The 11,829-nt window shown below is 35.9% G+C and overlaps 1 protein-coding gene across 1 annotated transcript; it reads right to left on the bottom strand.

Moving 5' to 3' along the window:
* Window positions 1-5,042: 5,042 nt before the first annotated feature.
* Window positions 5,043-10,242, bottom strand: LOC132050168 (protein SUPPRESSOR OF FRI 4-like). The gene is made up of 4 exons (XM_059441263.1): window positions 9,787-10,242; window positions 9,291-9,391; window positions 8,534-8,654; window positions 5,043-5,755 (listed from the first exon to the last, which is right to left on the bottom strand). Exons 1-4 carry the CDS (start codon window positions 9,822-9,824, stop codon window positions 5,401-5,403), a joined length of 615 nt encoding a protein of 204 aa, XP_059297246.1. The 5' UTR covers window positions 9,825-10,242; the 3' UTR covers window positions 5,043-5,400.
* Between the last annotated feature and the right edge of the window lie 1,587 nt (window positions 10,243-11,829).

The following is an 11,829-nucleotide window of genomic DNA, read 5'->3' as shown; positions in this document are numbered from 1 at the left end:
CTGAAACCACTTAGAGAAAATGCTTTGCATACTGATTGAACCAAAGGTATCCTATTTGTTTCAACCCTATTTCTGGCCACAAAGATAATGTGGCCATAGTTCCACCAAAAACCAAAAGAAAGGCATTACAAATTTTAACAATACGAGTCAACGAGAGAATCAAGCATTGATTACCTGGAACCTAATAGCCAATGGTTGCAGGAGAATATTTTCCCAAGTTTGGGGCAATTGTGATACGATTTGAATTGGGGGAAAACACCAATTCAACACTAAAACGCGGAATTAAAGGATAATAAGAATTTGAGATGAGAATTGAAGAAAGGGGATGAGAAATAGAGGATAAAAACAAGACCCAATTAGGGTGAATTTATGGGCAACCTTGGATATATTAAATCCAAAACCTCCCAATCTAATTCAATCCTAAAAGAACCTATACTATTTGAAATCAAGGCAAGAGTGATTCAAATGAATCCACAAATGAACAACTCTTCATGAAATCAATGGAATTAAAGGTTCAAAGACCAACAATGGAATCCACCATTAAATCTACTAAACTAAGCTAAACTCTAGCTAAACAAACTATGATAATCCTATCATCACTCAAATATTCATCATCCAAAATCTAAGTAATGAAATGAAAGACAAGCTATATATACAAGCTAAGTAAAGAAGACTAATAGGCAATTACAATGCTACCCTTAATGAAGTGAGGGTCTTGTTTGGCTAGTCTTCTTATTGTAGTCTTCAATTCGAGAATTGGCCTTCAATGGCCAAACACGCCCCTCCTTGCATAGATGACCCTCTAATCAACCTTGCATGCATGGCCTTCTTGCAAGCATAACCTTCTTTTCACAAATAGCCAACTCCCGATCTTGTCCAAGTTTGCAAGTGTAGTCAATTTGCAGAAATGTCCCTGCTTGCACGTTTGGGCACTTTGCGCATTTGGCCCCTTTTCTAGTAGCTCCTTCTTCAATCAACTCCCAAGCCACCTTCCACACATCATAAGCATCTTGTGGCGCTTGTAGGAGCCTCCAAAGGCCTCAAACGACTTCCTCATCTTCCATGTAGCTTGTAGAGCTTGAAGTCTCATATCTCGTCCTTGAATATACGTCTTGAAATGAAGTGTGCTAAGTAGGATCATATCATCCTCCCCTTCTTCAAAAGGATTCGTCCTCGAATCCGAACCTAGCAAAACCCAAGGGAAGACATACGAAAACATACTCCTCAAGGATTGAGGGTTAGCACACAAAGTAATAACCACACATACATGTCAAGGATGAACAAATTTGTGGTACAACCACACATCAATAGCAATCATAACTAACAAGTGCACACATGAGGTATCAAGAAATTGATTCCTCCAAGGGACATGACATAAGGGTAAAATAATAAAACCAATGGATGCAAAATACGAAGCATGTAATACTACATTGGTTCTATTTGACATGAAGTACCATGGGAACTCATTTTCCAAACAAGGTGTTCCTAAATCCAACAAGGTAACACTCGGGTCAAATGGGAAGTATAGCCACCTATTAGGGTCACTAAAACAACCAACTACCCCACAAGTACCTTCCTCAACATAAGATGCACCCCTAACACAAATAAGAGCGTCATCATATGCAAACAAGTAATAAAGAAAGGTATCACTTAAGATAACTTCCTCATCCATGTCATTCTCCAGTGTAGCCTTACTATTAGGTTTAAGAATAAGATCATTCAATAGGCTATTATGAAGTTGAACATGAACGGAAGAATTTGCAATTTCTAGACAAGAATCACCTTCCTTTGTAACACTTTCCTTCCCCACAAATGGATCACAATTCCTCAAAGGAAGATCTCCGTTATGGGAAAGAGTGTCATCATTCCATAGTGGGTTACATATTGCATTATAGTCTCTAAAGGAAACCAAATGCTCAACATTACCAAACACCCCACTAGGTACATCGTTTCCAATAGTCATATCAATATCAAATAAGGCATTGTCTATAAAGAGAGAGGGATCAATGAACAATGAAGAATCAAAGCATGCCATCTCATTCTCAAAAAGACAAATGTCACCTTTCAAAGCATTTTCATTTTCATGACTATCCACATGACACATAACACCATCAAAATCTTGAGTCTCATCAAATGACAACAAAGTTAGGTCATGGGACTCATCTCCATATGTATCAAACAAGGGTGGTGTGTCATATTCACTTTCTTTCTCACTACCAACTTGGTCAAATTTATCACTAAATTGAGATTCATTAAGCACGTCACAACATTTCTCAATTAGTGGACTATCAATACAAGCAAGTTGACCAATACCATCATCCACACTAGTTGGACACAAATTGACCTTACTAGAAGATTCAATTCGGTCATCGCTAGGATCAACTAGTGGGTGCACTAACAATTCACATGACAATGTACCAACATGTAAATCAAGAGGGTCAACACTAGGTGGACACAAATTAAACTCACAAGAAGAGTCAAGATGGTCATCAATAGGATCAACTAGTGTTGGATCACCCATATCAACTACATTGTCAATTGTCACCAAAGCATTAAGTTCATCACATGGTAAAGAATCATTAAGCTCACATAAAGACAAGCTATTACTCAAACTCAATTTAATAACATAATCATTCACATTCATTGGAGAGTTAAGATTAGCTATTTTACCTTGAAGTGCGCACACATCATCCTTTTTACCATGGTTTCCACTTTTGGAGTCCATTTGCTCCTTCTCTTTCGCTTCACAAGGGTTGGACTTCCCCTTCATCATTTGCTTCTCCTTGCGTAAGCGTGGCTCACTTGTATTTGGTTCTTGTCTTTTTGGATGGGGTTTGGGGTTCCTTTTCATGCCATAAGGATTGTAAAAGCGACACCTCCAAAATTCTTTCAAGGCACTCCAACTTTCAATTGGGTTCCCCTTCACTCTCTCATGTTCCCAATGTTTGATAAGGACCGCCTTTAGAGTGCAAGAAGCTAATTTCACCTTCTCCTCTTCCACATAGTTGTAACGTTTAAAGATCCCATCCAACTTGCGTTCCCATTCAAAGTAATCTTCTACTTTAGATTTAGGACACAAGATGGGCCACTCTACATTGGAATCCCTATAGTCATACCCTCCATCACAAATATGGCTCTCCATGTCGTCACCAAACGATTCCGAAACTAACAATAACTTCCTTATATCTTCTCCACCTTATGACTTCTCTTCTTTTACCTACAAAACGAGCAAACAAGATTAGTAGTAAAGTTCCTCACGTCACTCGTATTTGCACTCAAGCTTACCTCTCAACCTATAACTTCTCTCAAAGTTGGTCAAGAACCCTTTTAATCCAAATCAATTCACAAGATCGCTAACCTTTGTGGAGAAATAGATTCTTGTTAATCGAAAGTCGGACGACTCGATAAAGCAAAAGGACTTGAGCCAAAAAAGTTTCAACAATATCAAACGAGAAAAGCTTGAAAGAATTGGCACGAAATGAAATTCGGACTCAAGAACTAGTTAACAACCAAGTAAGGATCAATTACTAGTTGTTAATTAGTTAGGAGAATCAAAGAAATGAGAAGAAGAAGTGAACAAACCTTCGCCAAACGCTTAGCAAGAATTTGGGAAGTTTTTGGGCTAACACTTAGAAAATTCGGAACTTCTTGCAGCATGTTTTTATAACGCTCATAACATTTTCTACAGACCTCGGATTGATGAACGGCCTGTTGATTCGGAAAGTAGACTCTCTGGACTTCAATTTTGATATATTATGGGCCCCGTAACTCTTTATATACACGGAGATATAGCCCCCTCAAGTTGGACCAAAATCTGCCAACACTTAGAAAATTTTTCTAAGTGTTGGAACATTCAACTCACTGAATTTGGACCCCACGCGCGTGTCAGATGCTGACGTCAGCGCTGACGTGGATTTTTTTTTTTTTTTTGAAAAATCAGAAAATTGGACCAAGTATTTCTGATTTTTTTTTTGGGGATACTTACTTAGGCCCCACAAACACCTTTTGATCCTTTGACTAAAAATTTGAAGATCAAACACCTTTCTTGGGTCACCTTCTTCCTTTGAAGATATGAACAATCTCAAGAACACAAGAACAATTCAAAATTTCATCTACCTTCAATTCAACTCCGAATTAGCTCAAATTTCGGATCTAGGCTCCCTTTGATATGGAGAACAAAGCCCACTAGAATTTAGCCTTCAATTTCAATCGAATCACAAAACCCACTTTCCAAGTTCTTGAGTTCTTCAAAGCTTCAAAGCTCATCAATGGTGAATAACTCCAAACTCAACCAAATCACTTCAAACTTCGGGTCTAGAGGTTTTTGATAGCAGCAAACACAGATTCAACCTCAAATCCAACAAACAAACAACATAAAACAAATTTTCGAATTTTTTTGGTTTTTTTTTTTTTTTTTTGAGATTTTCAAATTATGAACCTAGGATTAAGGATTGTAGAAACAAAACTCTAGCCTAAGCTCTGATACCAAATGATACTATTTGAATTGGGGAAAAACACCAATTCAACACTAAAACGCGGAATTAAAGGACAACAAGAAATTGAGACGAGAATTGAAGAAAGGGGATGAGAAATAGAGGATAAAAGCAAGACCCAATTAGGGTGAATTTATGGGTAACCTTGGATATATTAAATCCAACACCTCCTAATCTAATTCAATCCTAAAAGAACCTATACTATTTGAAATCAAGGCAAGAGTGATTCAAATGAATCCACAAATGAACAACTCTTCATGAAATCAATGGAATTAAAGGTTCAAAGACCAACAATGGAATCCACCATTAAATCTACTAAACTAAGCTAAACTCTAGCTAAACAAACTATGATAATCCTATCATCACTCAAATATTCATCATCCAAAATCTAAGTAATGAAATGAAAAACAAGCTATATATACAAGCTAAGTAAAGAAGACTAATAGGCAATTACAATGCTACCCTTAATGAAGTGAGGGTCTTGTTTGGCTAGTCTTCTTATTGTAGTCTTGGTTCGAGAATTGGCCTTCAATGGCCAAACACGCCCCTCCTTGCATAGATGACCCTCTAATCAACCTTGCATGCATGGCCTTCTTGCAAGCATAACCTTCTTTGCACAAATAGCCAACTCCCGATCTTGTCCAAGTTTGCAAGTGTAGCCAATTTGCAAAAATGTCCATGCTTGCACGTTTGGCCACTTTGCGCATTTGGCCCCTTTTCTAGTAGCTCCTTCTTCAATCAACTCCCAAGCCACCTTCCACACATCATAAGCATCTTGTGGCGCTTGTAGGAGCCTTCAAAGGCCTCAAACGACTTCCTCATCTTCCATGTAGCTTGTAGAGCTTGAAGTCTCATATCTCATCCTTGAATGTACGTCTTGAAATGAAGTGTGCTAAGTAGGATCATATCAAATTGAGCCGTTCACTTCAGCAGGCGAGCTTAATGGCACGCTTGTCATCAGCATCGGCAAACTTTGAACAAGATTGTTGTTGTTAGGAACCACAGGAAACAACGGTTGAGACACAGGAACAGGTGGGTTAGATACTGGCAGTCCTGGAGGAGCAATGGGTAATGATGGTTGAAGTGTTGGTGGTGCGGTTGCTGGCACTGGAGGCCTCACATTCTGCACAGGAAACAGTGGTTGTTGCGGCAAACCCAAGTGCAGGTGGTGGAACCGTGACAGCAGGATACTGTGGACACCAAGGTTGGGGGCGAGGGGGAACTGGCCAACCAGTAGAACGCTTGGAACAGCAGGATTGTAGCTGCAATAAACAGGAAAAATCCATGTAATCTCGTCAGAACTTTTGAGCAAAAAAATGTTCTTCTACATCTCATTCAAAGCCAGCAGAAAAGACAGTTGACAAACCTATAGAAGTGGTGTGTTTATTATCTATTTGCCAGGAATCAAACTATTTTAGTTTTTTGAGAAAAAACTCGACCAACTTAAAAAATAACAATGAAAACCTAAGTAAACCAGAGCACTAGTGCTTCAATGTATCAGAGAAAATCTTGAGTAGATATTGGCATACTGTTCTAATATTATAACAGCAGAACAAGAGCTAAGACATTGTCGCAAACACTGTACCAAAAACCTTGATAACTGGCCTCCAATCTCAGGCTAAGCAAGATTCTGCTTTCCTTTCCAATAGCTTGTCCCAAGACCGGCTTGCGCGCACTCGATCAATTCCCCACGGTACCCTTTACCTCCTCCAAGACAGTACCCGTTAACTTTGTCCACCAAGGCTTTGCTTGGACAGATTGGAAGAAATCACCTAATGCTTTTGCCTCTGCTGGGATTTGAACCTGATATCTCATGGTTCTCAACCCACTCCATTGATCACTAGGTCACATCCTTGGGTGCTCACATTCTGCTTTTTAACTAAGTAAACTAATCCTAAGATAGAGATTCTTTAGAAAGAAAACAGTAAGTAGTAGTAGCATGGACATTAAATACTACAAGAATAGAAAAGAGAAAGCAAAAAGCAAGTTCAGGCCCATTACAACGAACAGAAATCGACTAAAAAAAGAAAAAAATCCATCTCAAGGTGAATGCTTTCTAACGGTGCTCAACATTCCACGGTTTAACCAAGTAAACTAATCCCAACATAGAGATTTAAGGAAAACAATAAGGGCCTGTTTGGAAAGCCACCCAGGTAATTGGAATTGGACGTAATTGGGTGTAATTACACAGTTTGGCCTGTTTGTTTGACCAGGTAATTACACAGTTAGGTGGGAATTGGTGTAATTGACAGGGTGTAATTACACTCTCCAATTCTCAAGGGGGGGCTGAGAATTGGGTGTAATTACACCCTGTAATTACAGAGTTACTTTTTAGTTTATTTCTTTTTTATTTTATTTTATTTCTTTTCTTTTTTAATTTTTTTTAATTTATATATATATTTTTAATTTCTTTGCTTTTCTAATTTATTTTTCTTTGCTTTTCTAATTTTTTTTATTTCTATTAATTAATTAATTTTTTATTTTTACTTTTTAATTATTTTTATAAATATATTTTTCTTTTTATATTATTTATATTTCATTTCCTTTCTTCTCATTCCCAACCTTTACTTCTTGTGATTCCATGTAATTGCTCGTATTTTTTATTTTATTTATTTTATTCATTTAGCATAACAGTATTATTATTCTAATTTTGGAAACTACATCTTTTAATATTAGAAAGAATGAGTCATTAACAAACTTGACATACAATGAGTGACGTTATTAAAGTAGAATTTTGTTGTGAATGTGGTTATACACTTATATTTTCCCTTTCTTTTGAATTATAAGAGTATTTACTTATGTTACGTTGGAACTTACTTATGTAATGTTGGAATTTGGCATAAGAGTATTATGTTAAAAAAAAAAATTTTGGATTCTTTTGAATTTAAGTTATATTTTCGACTTTAATTTTTTTTGCTTTAGTACTATTGACTTTTTATTTCACATTGTTTGTTGTTTATTTTTTTAGTTATAATTGATAGAATTTTTGTTAAACATTTGAATAATATTGTGGCATTATATTTATAAATATTCTTTTTTTTTTAAACATCAAATCCCATGATGTTTTCACAAAAAAAAAAAAAGTATGCTTTTAAGTTTTATAATCAATTAAAATAAAAATATTATTAATTTGAAATTATATATCAACTATTTTTTACAATATTAGTTACAAATATATGATTATTAATTAACATATTTTCAAGAAGCAATGTGTTATTAAATAGCTAATTTAATATCATTTATAAAGACACATATTTTTAAATATTAATTTTAAATTTTTTATAGTTAAGTTTTATTTTTAAATTAAACTAACTGTGTAATTACACTTGTGCAACTAAACAACACGCTTGTAATTGCACTGTAATTACATTATGACAAACAAACAGGTCATTGTAATTACAATACTGTGTAATTACTAGACTGTGTAATTACTAGGGTAGTAATTACACCAATTCCAATTACCAGGTGGCTTTCCAAACAGACCCTAAGTAATCCTAGAATGGAGATTAAAGACAAAAATAGAAATGAGAAAGTACAGAACAAGTTCAGGTCCATTACAAAGATCAGAAATCAACTATAAAAAAGGGGAAAAACCCAGCTAGAGGTGAGTGTTTTGTACTCATCTTTTCCTGATCTACCCACACAGAATGGAGATTCATTTAGCACTTACCTCTCTTAAGTTTGTCTCGTCAGAGTATTAGTTTCGTTCCTGACTATTAATACATCTCACATAGAATATTATAAGAGTTTTCTCATTTTAGGGATGTTATAGGTTCATCTTCATTTTATTCTATCTAAACAACAGACTCTTTGGTCCAAAAACATATGAATGGAAGAATTTTGATCATAGAATGACTCCTGACTTCTTATTTTAAGCTTCTCGGCTATCTCAAGTGATTCCGCATAATTCCATTGCTACTGGAAAAGAAGCCATATGTCAAAAGTTTTAGCGAACAGCACATGAAAAGGAAAAAAACTCCACATTTCTTCAAGCATCAGTAAATTTCAAAATATGGGAAACATATCCATGTGAAACATACAGTGGTGGTACTGCGCCCAAAGTTGCCCGTGGAGGATAACCCGCAGCTAGTGATCCTGGAACCACACCACCAACATACTGCGATGATATGATGTCCACTTTGGCAGTTTTTGCCGGATCCTCTACAAGAGAATATAATCCATTAAGGGAAAAGTTTTAGAGTTTGCAGTCGTCAGATAAGAGTGGAATACCCATTTTAAAAAGGAAAGTGTAATGCAATATGCAGCTGTACCAGAATTTTTTGTGAAAGACTAACAGAAACAGAAATAAGTTTGTATCAACTCAAGTATGGAGATAAGAATGACATAAAAAGCTCAAGACCCCTAAAGCAAGAAACTGAGAAGTGGACAACTCAGCTAACTGCTTTTAGTTTATCAAGATGGTAACAACCAAACTGCCAACTTTTGAAACTTAAGAGGCTTCTACAAAATTACAAAACCTGAGGAGCCCACGTTGAAAAAACAGATTTTAACCCTTATAATAATTGTATATTTAATATGATGAAGATGCTAGACAGCTCCTCTAACAACTCAAACAAACACTGGAACTTTTATTTATTTCACATCTTGACTTTAACTTGATATAAACAAATTTCTTGCAACCACATTCCTGTAAGAGGAGTACAAATTAGATGGTTCCCGTGGAATGGAATGGCAAGGGTATAAAATTAACTCTAACTTTCTAGAGTACAAGAGAGGAGTCGGAAATCTAGTTCGTAAAAGAGCAAATTCTTTAACATCAGACATAAATTGCCATACCTTCCTCTCCATAGTGAGCAGCTAACACATCAGGTGGGATTCCTTGCATCCCATATATTTCAATATCTGTTGATTCTCTCCCTGCTTTGGCATTTGGTACCCTGTAACAAGAAATGATTTAAATTTTCTCAATTAGTTGCAAATCCCAGCATGCAAAGGTCACTGCCTCTCCCCCGCCCCCTCAAATAAGGCATAACTAAAATGATAAACAGTAGATCGTTTATTGCTAGCTTTCTCCTGGCAAGGCTTATCAGTCATTTGAGCTGGCAACTTTAGATGATCTGGAAATCCATACGGATAAAAGGACAGTAAACAAGGCCTGAGTTTAACTTTCTTTTTGTGGGTGCTGGTGGGGGAGGCAATTTTGGTGAAAAAGTCCAGCTTGCGCAAACCTCGACTTATTCCACAAAGTACTTGCATCCTCCATCAGGACAAGTCTTGGCTAATTGTGCCCCACAAACACAAGGCTTATCTAGATGGGGAAAAATCACCTAACCTTTTCACCACTGTTGAAATTTGAACATCAGATACCATGGTCTCCCTTCCAATTTCATCTACTGCTAGGCCACAACCTTGAATGCAACAAGGCTTAAGTTAACTTTGAACCTCAAAAGCATCCATCCTCAATAGATTCAAACCAGAAGTATGAAACTGACAAGTTTCTTGCGGAAACCATCAGCAAATAGATTCTCTTGTTAGACAATTTTTACCCAATTTATTGACCGATGTCCTGGATAATCTTTACAGAAAACTCTAAAGGTGAAAACATTTCAGGCATTTCCCTTATTAATTTGTCTATTTGATAGGTGATATTGTGATGTTTTGTTAACCAGAAGCGTAAACTGTTGTAATGATACACACACTGGCAATATCGTAAGAAAATTTTGTAGTGAAATAGAGACAAGCCCTTTTTGTGGTTGAGACAGAAACATGTTTTTACAGTTTGCACACGAAAATTTACGTATTTTCCATTAACATCATGCAGAACTTGAACAATTCACACCGTTCTTTAACATTCACTGCATCTAAAACTGTCAAAATCATAATGTCCAAGGAAACAATATTTTTCTAGTTGCTTTTGTGATGTTTTCCAGTGGCAAACAATTTCCAGTTCCAAAGTTTCTATCAATACTTCACACTCAATGCTCCCTCAAAACTGACTCCGTAAGAAAAGTGAGGAGTTTGTCATTTGTTTGCTTTTCTGGGTACGCAGATAAGAGCCAACAGATGGCACAATCCCCGAAATTTAGAACATTTTTTTGCGCGGATTGCCCTTCTTTTGGTGGTCTTTAAGTTTTGCCCCTCATATTTGTGGTCTTTAAATTTTACCCTTGGTTTAAAAAGGTAAGCAAATACCTGAAATTCTGGATTCAAAACCCCGCTTAGGCATAAAATAAAAAAATAATTTCACAAGATAATGCTAGAGGGCGTGTATGTCGGATTCGCCATACACTCCTTAAGGAAAAACTAAAGTTATGACGGATCCGGCATAACTAAAAGTCTGCCCATAAGATAAAACTTTTCCTTAAGAAATAGTTTAGTTATGCCTTACGGGGCAGACTTTAGTTAAGGCATAACCACAAGTATGCCCAATAAGACATAACTTTCCTTAAGGCATAGACTTTGCCTTATAAGGCAAACTTTTAGTTATGCCTTAAGGAAAAGTTCCGCCTTATGGGGCATACTTTTAGTTATGTCTCATAAAACACACTTTTCATTAAGGCATAACTAAAAGTATACCCCATAACGCGAAACTTTTCCTTAAGGCAAACTAGTTTGCCTTGAAAAGTGAAAAAAATAAAATATATGCGTCAAAGTAAAGTCTGCCCCCTTCGGCAGGCTTAAAAAAGTCTACCGGAGGGGGCAGAGCGAAATTCAAACTCTGCCTTACGAATTTTTTAAAATTTTTGACTGAGTGGGGGTTCGAACCCAGAATCCATAAGTTTTAGGCGAAGGACAAAACTTAAAGACCAGCAATTTGAGGGACAAAATTTAAAGACCACCCCAAAAGAAGGTAATTCTGCGAATTGCCCAATTTAGAATTACTGTCAGCAGTTTATTCAGAGGGAATTATTTCCACTAAAATTTGACCAATAAATAGTAGGGACAACTACGTATATATACATCTTAAGGAGAAATATTTACGAAACGTAATTTATATTTACAAAAGATAACATTACAAAACCCTATACAAAACATGCTTTTTAAAAAAAATATTTTTTAAATTTTTTAAAAAATATTTTTAAATTTTTTTTTTTTCGCTCAAAAATTTATGTATGAAAAGTGTATATCTCGCTCAAGGCTTAAAATGTTCGCTCAAAATTTAGTGTATGAAAACGATATGAAAAATGTATGAAATGTGTATATCTCGTTCGAGGCTTAAAAAATCCGCTCAAAATTGTGTGTATGAAAACAGTATGAAATTTGTATCTCGCTCAAGTTTTAAAATTTCGCTCACATTTTCGTGTATAAAGTTCATGTTAGATTTCTGTAAAATTAATATAACTACAACAACATTGTATACAACTTTGATACAACA

Source organism: Lycium ferocissimum, chromosome 3, assembly GCF_029784015.1.
Source record: "Lycium ferocissimum isolate CSIRO_LF1 chromosome 3, AGI_CSIRO_Lferr_CH_V1, whole genome shotgun sequence".
Lineage (NCBI taxonomy): Eukaryota > Viridiplantae > Streptophyta > Magnoliopsida > Solanales > Solanaceae > Lycium > Lycium ferocissimum.
This window is presented reverse-complemented; position numbering and strand designations above follow the sequence as displayed.

Excerpts from the sequence above, each read along its gene's own strand:
- LOC132050168 (XM_059441263.1), bottom strand. The coding sequence starts at position 9,824 with ATGGTATCTGATGTTCAAATTTCAACAGTGGTGAAAAG. Across the intron at positions 9,392-9,786 it reads ATTTCAACAGTGGTGAAAAG|GGTACCAAATGCCAAAGCAG; the intron begins GTTAGGTGATTT and ends TTCTTGTTACAG. Across the intron at positions 5,756-8,533 it reads TTGGGCGCAGTACCACCACT|CTACAATCCTGCTGTTCCAA; the intron begins GTATGTTTCACA and ends TGTTTATTGCAG.